Consider the following 7,595-nt stretch of genomic DNA (forward strand, 5'->3'; position numbering starts at 1 on the left):
GGGTACACGTATTAAAAGGGGCTGCTGGGGGTACACTTATTAAAAAAGGTTGAAAACCCCTGGTTTAGGAAAATATTTTCTGTTTGCCACTAAAACAGTGCAAAACCTTGTGCAAGGCCTATTTTGTTCTCTTTGTTGTGTGTCTGCAAATTTGTCTCTAACCATATTGGTATGACTATGTAATAATTGAAATAAAAATACTTGCGTATTTAATTCAATGTGCAGTTATGCAGAGTGTCTACACAGTATGTGTAACCACTGTCTTGAATTCCTTCCTTCTTTTCTGCATTCCACTAAACCTACTCTCTCTAGAAGCTCAGATACTACACTTACTTGAATCTGAGTTGATGCTGAATTTAAGACATCTCTAATAATTTAGATTCTATGTGCACAAAATTTAGAATGTGTTATAATTTTCCAGAAATAGAACTTACACATCAAAGGGTTGTCTTAAATTTGTGTTGCCCTCCCAACCACTACAGCAGGAGAAGCAGAGGCCACTGTGGGTCTGACTCTGGCCTCGACTTGGGCTTTAAGGCCAGAGTCGCAGCAGTTGCCTGTTCCTCACTCTGCTTTGTATGCAAATCTAGGATGAGGGGCTTTTCCTACCCCCCCCCCCATGCAGATTATGGGGGGGAAAACTTTGTCTTGAATTCAAATAAATACAGTAATTTTTGTGACCAAAGTACAGGGCTTGTATTATATGCACGTTTGATCTCCTGACAACCGTGAACAGTGACTGTTTTTAAAATTTAAAAAAATTAACATACATTGTTCTTTATAAATGAGGTGTACCTATCAAACATCTTTTCATATGTTAAAGTTAAAATTGAAATACCTCTGAGTGTGGTAGACTGATAAAATAACTTCTCAAAGTTTAATTGAGGCAAGAAATGCCACTCCACTTCCAACATTCTGGAAGTCAAACAGCTGAAGAACAAGTTCATGAGAAAAGGCATCTTGGGTATTGTTACCTCTGCTGTCCCTTTAGTTATTGTGTAATACTTCCCTCTAGAAGATCACATTTTCAGTAGTCAGTTCCTTTGCCAAACTTCAATCATTCTGACGATTTGTTTCTTGGGGTTCTGTTTAGGATTGGGTGGGGTTTTTTTGGGTAGAAGGGGGGTTTCAATTGGAGTAGCTCATCTGTTTCAAAGATCCAGTTTAGGTTTATTTTGCTTATGTTAAATATTTTTACAACCGCTTGGTTGAGATGCTCTAAGGTCTTGTTTTAGAACAGGGACTTGAATTTTACAGCTGAGGGTGCCTTGGTTTCAAGAGTCCTATTACCTGTCTTGCCCCTGGGCATTTTCTAAATTTTAAACTTTTAGAACAGTGGTGCTCAGCCTTTTTTTTTTTTTTTTTAATCCCAGTGGGCCAGATGTGCAGCGTTTGGTCTGTGCGGGCCAGGTCCAGTCAGTGGCCCTAATCTGGCATTTGTGGTGGGTATGGGTGTGGCCCCATGCCACCATGCAGAGGGGGCAGGGGCATTCCAACCCTGATCCAGCCCCACTGAAGGGGAAGGGGCATGGCCAGGCCCAACCCAGTGGAGGGATTGGGAGTGTGGCCCGGCCCCACGGGGAAGAGAGGTGGTATTAATGGCCCCTGCTCCCATGCTGCCGCATTGTGTGGCCAGATGCCATGGCTCCACGGGCCATATTTGACCCATGGGCTGGAGGTTGAGTACCCCTACTTTAAAATATTACACATAACATAGTAAAGGTTTGTAAGAATTTGGGAGCTAAATTAGTTGAAGATTTTCTTCACTAACCACGCTGGATCCCCTCTCAGCTCTTACATGCTGAAAGGGCTGTGTATGTACTGTCCTCACTGAGCAACTAAGAATCTAACTCAAGGTGCGAGAAGAATTTTTCATACAATGCCCCTTTCCACTGCTGAGGAAGGCCATCTCTTTTTGACTCGTCAGTAATTGCTGGTGATGCTGTACCTGCATGGAAGAAGGAGATGAAGCAGTCTGACTGAAATAGAGGGTGAGGAATAGGAGTAGGAAAGGGGTAGGAACCTGAATGGTTGAAGGAGGCGCAGTATCCAGGAGGTGAAGATGGGAGCGAAGGAGAAGCAGAAGGCATGGAAAGCGGGGGGGGGGGCAGAATGGGAAGGAATGGGGGCTTTGCTTGTGAAGGTTGGGGGCTTGATAGGGCCACAGAAGGTGGAACAGGACCAGCAAAACGGGTAGGATGTCCAAGAGGCAAAGGGGGATGTTGGCATGAAGATTAGGAACAGGAACTAAGAAATAATGGGTAAGAACAGAAGGGAATAGAGCAGTGTTTCCCAGCTTGTGTGCTGCAGCACACTGGTATGCAGTCAGGCATGTCCAGGTGTGCCACGGCAGTTTGGGCTGGAGCCACGCCCCCGCCTGCTGCTGCTGCAGACACAGATGGACAGGAAGTGTGGCTCTGGCCCAAAATGCCATCCGGCTGGCCATCCCCCCCCAGCTCTGCGTCCAGTGTGCCGCAGTGCTTTCTTATTTAGGTAAGTGTGCCGTGGGGCGAAACAGTTGGGAAATACTGGAATAGAGAGAAGGTTGGAGAGGGAGGGCAACAATTTGTAACTGCTAGTGGTGCTTCTCCTTTGAACATTTAATTTAAATTTGAAATACGAGTTTGCACAGTTTTTTTGTTGTCTAGCCAAGTGCCTCTGAAATCTTCCAATGAAGAATCTTTATCAGGGTGTGTACACACATTCAGATAACCTGGGACAACTCAGATTTGCTCTCTGGTTAGAGAACCTTACCCAGAACCACATGTACAGACATTTGAATGTTGAGGCCCTGAAAAGTGAACAGCTTGCAGTACTGACACTGTTCAGTCGGGGTGGGGGGGCACACATCACTGTGCCCACATCTTGGTGTGCTCTGCAGTTGCCCTGGCGACAGATGGCAGCAGTGCAGAGAGTAGCCCTGATTGGCTTACCCAGCCTGGCCAAAGTCAGTGTCCAGTTCCCTGCAGTATAATGTGGGGATTGCAAAGCGGGAATGTTCAGGAGCAGTGGAGTCCAGTGACTGATACTGTCTGCCTGGGGGCGGAGAAAAAGCTGGGAGACTAATCTGAGAGAAGCCATAGCATGTATAGATGTTTGCTGTCCAAAGAGATGGGAGAAACTCTTCTGGCAGTGATTTAACCTTGGTTGTTCCAAGGTTATTTTTCTCTTGTAGTGGCCACTTTTTACCACGGGAGAAAAAGCCTGAACAGCTGTACACTCATGGTTTCTCTTGGGAGATCAGTGACTCTTCCAGGAGAAACTGAATATTTGTATGAAGCATTGGGCTCCCCTAGTAGTAAGACTACACAGAGAAGTTTACTCTAGTACGTCAAGTGAAAGAGCACTGTGTTGTGGATATAAAGATGCAAATTTTCTTGTTTACACACGGTGGATTTTTTAAAACAAATTAGGAGATCTTTTGACACATCCAAAAATAATAGGAAATGATAAATTATTATAGTGTGATTTTTTTTTTAATTGTCATAATGATGATTATTGATTCTACGTGACTATTATATAATTAAAGACCATTATAATATAGGCATATGACAAGATTGCCTGTGCAACCGTAATTGATCGTAAGTCTGTTATTTCCTATTCTGAGTCCTGGATTCTGTAATATTAACCACTTTTCTTCCAACAGTCTGTAAGGTGCCACCCTGCCTAGCAATCTGCCATATAACTGCTTTTTAATGTAGTAAATATTAAGGTACAGTGGCTAACTATGTAAAGAGATGGGTAATTTAAAGAGTTGGCATACATAGCAGGTGACTTTAAGGTTATTATTTAAGGCAGTTGTGAAACATTTTTGTTTGGGATTCTGCATCTGGCTGTTCCACTGATGTGTTGTCATGTATGTAAAAACAGCAGACTGACTGCCTACGTCTGATGGCAGTGACAGTATGGAGGAAAGGAAATGAATTTTATAACAGTATGCTGCAAACAGCCTGAGGCTTTCTCAGCAAATAAACTGCTTTAGAGTACAGATGTCAGGCTCATTCAGTGGAGAGGGATAAATTGTATTTTTAGCTATAGGCTGCCAGTCAGCTGCAAAGTTAGGATTGTATAATACTGTAGTCTCTGCAGCAAGTATCTAATGAAATTTGTCATATTGGATCACGTCTAATAATGGTATGTTACATACAAATACAGAGGATGGAGGAATACAATCCCTATTTAGGTAGTAAATGAATTACTGTATATATCATCATTCCGGGAAACATGATGCAGAGACTACAAGGTGGATAAACACCACCTGTATATTTTTGGCTCTTGTATATGCAGTTGCTTGATTAAATTACATAACCACACGTTCAAATTAAGAACACAGCTACATAAATAGATAATTTTTAAGTTTGATATTGTGGGGGGACAGAATTTCTGAATCTTAGTCTACACCACAACATTTTACCAGCATAATTCCACTTCTGCCTACAAAACATTGAGCTAATTCGTTCTCAAAGTTCTTCTGTGGCAACAGAACCTTTCTTTCTCCTGCCAAAGTTACTCTATTTCTGCTGAGTAGAGTAAGGCCTCTACTGGTTGCTGTGGTCCCTTCAGCAGGGTGTTCTTTGTACACTAGTGACACAGCTGCTTATAGGAGATGTGCAAAACTGCCACAAGGTCCAGGGTCGACATGCTGTCTGGTGACTGAGTGGAGATGCAACTTTTGGTGACTGTGGCAGGGAATAAGCATAGAAAAGAGTTAATTTTCTATCGAGATAGATGAAGACTGTTTACATTTGAGAGCTGTTGTTTCAACTGGAGGCTTCACTGCATATTTAGAACGTTCTAATTCGGGTTAGAAACTAAATTAAAGAATGAGTTAGTTCTGCAGTCAGAATTTATTCTTGGAACAAATATGTGCCCTAAGAAAAGGGATCAAGAGTTTTCCAGTCTTGTATGAAAGTACCATAATGTCTGTTAAGATAAGTATTCTGTCACCCCCTTCCCTCCCACCCAAGGATTGTTGCCATTGTGTTCAAAGATATAAACTTGTCCTGTGCAGTGGTGTTTGCTGGAGTCTTCTGTGATTAATTTCACTGCCTGTAACTTTATACAATAGACTATTGAATGGAAACTCTCTTCTTCCATTTTAGAGGCGAAATAGTGCTAAAATTTCCACGTTTATCCATGGGCTTTTAATTCAAAGGACATTTTTTTTCTGTTTAGTAAGGTACTTCAAATCAGATTAAAATGATAGTTCTGTCATTTATATATTATTACTACAAAAAGTATATAAGTATATAAGTTCTTTTTCTCTCTTTACCAATTCTTTTTTTTTTCCAGTTATACTCACTAAATGATTACAAACCACCCATTTCCAAGGCTAAAATGACACAGATCACCAAGGCAGCAATCAAAGCTATAAAGGTAAAACTGGGCTACTGTTTTTGCCTATCTCCTCTTCAGCTTGTATTGCTTTTACTTGCTCATATACCTTTCCTTGCTATATATAATCTGATAACTTGAAAAATTTACAAATCACCTTTTCAATTTGTATATATTCTCAAATTTATGGTTACATATAATAGTAATGAGATTATGTAGATGTAATGGGGATTTGCTTTAGTTGTATTACCGCATGTGGGAAATAATTAACCCAGTTTGAATGTTGGTGATTAAGATGCATTTGCAAGTGTGGCAGTTAAGATTTTTTTTTTTTAAACAGCAAACATTTTCTTAGAGTAAGTGAAATTTGAGAAATGAGTTGAACATTTCCACATTTGAGTAAATGTGAAAATCTGCAGTCACTTTTATATTCTTGTGGTAGAACTGAGAGTTTAAGATTGTTCAATTGCTGCTGCTTTTCATGGTTACAAATTTATGAAATATGTACTCTTTTTTTCTTTGGCATGATATTATTCAGTATTTCTGGGCATTTATTTTTATTTTAATTAAATATAAATGACATTCTAATTAAAAATTAACAGCACTAAACGATGGATCAAAAGATGTATCAGATTAAGCAGTTAAAGGTCTGGAAAATGAATAAAAATAGGCAAATAGGAAGAGGAAAGAAAGGAGGCAATACAAAAGCAAAACTGGCCCCCCTGGATATGAATTTTTATTTTGACTATTTGGCAGCAAGGAAATTAGTGGCTCTTAGACTTGAAAGTAGGACAGTTTAAAAACATTGTAGCAAATAAAGGGTTGCAGTGCACTAGAAATTCTGCAGGATTTTGATGAAATGTTACCTTAATTACATGGTTAATAATGATACCTCAATACCATCAAATATTTACTACACACATCTCAAAACCTTTTACAAAGAAAATAGCTTTTTTTCTCTTTGTATGAGCAGGAAAACAGAACAACAAAGGTGACGCACTGTATTGGTAGCAGACCAAATATTAGGGATTAGCTCAGGGGTGGGCAAAATAAGGCTTGTGGGCTGGATGGATCTGGCCTGTCAGGCAACTTTTCATCCAGCCTGTGGGTGGGGACACACCAATTGTATACAGCCCAGTCCATGGCTGCCCACACATTCCATGTGAGGCCAAGTCTTGCTTACTCCTGCATGGGGAGCATGCTACGCTCTAGCCCTTGCTTGCAGGAGGGCCCTGGCTCTGGCCCCAGCCCTGTCCCTAGCCAGTGTGCATGGTTTCCAGGTGGAGCTGCTACTGCGGCAGCTGCTCAGGGAACTGCTAGGCTCCCCCAGCCTTCAGCGGCTCCTCCTGTCCCTGCTGCAGCACTCTTTTGGCAGGAGATAGGCAGGTGGGGGGTATGGGAGGGAAGCTGCAACTGGGTGGGAGCATGGGATCAGTGCCGTGGCAGGTGGACAGGAGCACGGGGACTGAGTGGACTGGGCTCCCATAGCTCACAGGACTCAGCTGGGAGCTCCGTGCAATGGAGCCAGCAGGTGGGCCCTGCTCCCTGCCGCCATGTACAGCTCCCAAGACGTGGCTGGGAGAGGTGGTGGAGCTGGGCTGGTTCAGTCCTGCTTCCTGCTGCCTCAGTTGAGTCCCGGGAGTTCCACATAAGTTGCGGGGAGCCCTACATGATGGAGCCAGCAGCCTAGCCCTATTCCCTGCCACCACATGCAGATTCTGGGACTCATCTAGAGCTATACACTGTCCAGAGGGTCTGTCTGTCACAGGAGCAGGCAATTTAAGGCAGAGGGTTGCTTACCAAGTTCTGGCCAGCTGTTGAGGGCTGCATGGGTAGCCCTACCCCTTGACAGGTGCCCCACCCCCTGGTCGCCATCTTGGGACCAGAAGTCCTGCCCCCTAACCCCTGACCTTTGCCACCAGAAGTCCCTCCTATTGCCCCACCAGAATTACTCCTTTCAGCAAGGGGGTCTGTATCTCTGAACCAGAAAAATACCAAATTATTCTAAAAATCAAACATGTACTACAGCATTCATTAATCTCATTTCAAAAAATATTTTTGTCCAGATTTACATGCATTTGTGTAGTATACATGGAGGTCATAGTATAATAGCTTAAAATGAAGTCTTACTCCTGTATATTATGGGAGAGGGTGGGTGGGTACAGGTTTGTGCAGTGTGGGGGAGTGTGTGTGTAGAATTTGTTGGGGGGGATAAACATGGGGGAGGGTAGCTGGGGAGACTTGTGGCTTGTGTGAAGGGG

The 7,595-nt window shown here is 42.6% G+C and overlaps 1 protein-coding gene across 1 annotated transcript in view; it reads left to right on the forward strand.

The window, feature by feature from the left end:
• Positions 1 to 7,595, forward strand: part of SCAF8 (SR-related CTD associated factor 8) — a 92,231-nt gene that overhangs the window by 21,047 nt on the left and 63,589 nt on the right. Inside the window, 1 exon segment of the mRNA XM_025213569.1 lies at positions 5,293 to 5,376. Coding sequence (XP_025069354.1) covers positions 5,293 to 5,376 — 84 coding nt within the window.

Source organism: Alligator sinensis, unplaced genomic scaffold, assembly GCF_000455745.1.
Source record: "Alligator sinensis unplaced genomic scaffold, ASM45574v1 scaffold1093_1, whole genome shotgun sequence".
Taxonomy (NCBI): domain Eukaryota; kingdom Metazoa; phylum Chordata; order Crocodylia; family Alligatoridae; genus Alligator; species Alligator sinensis.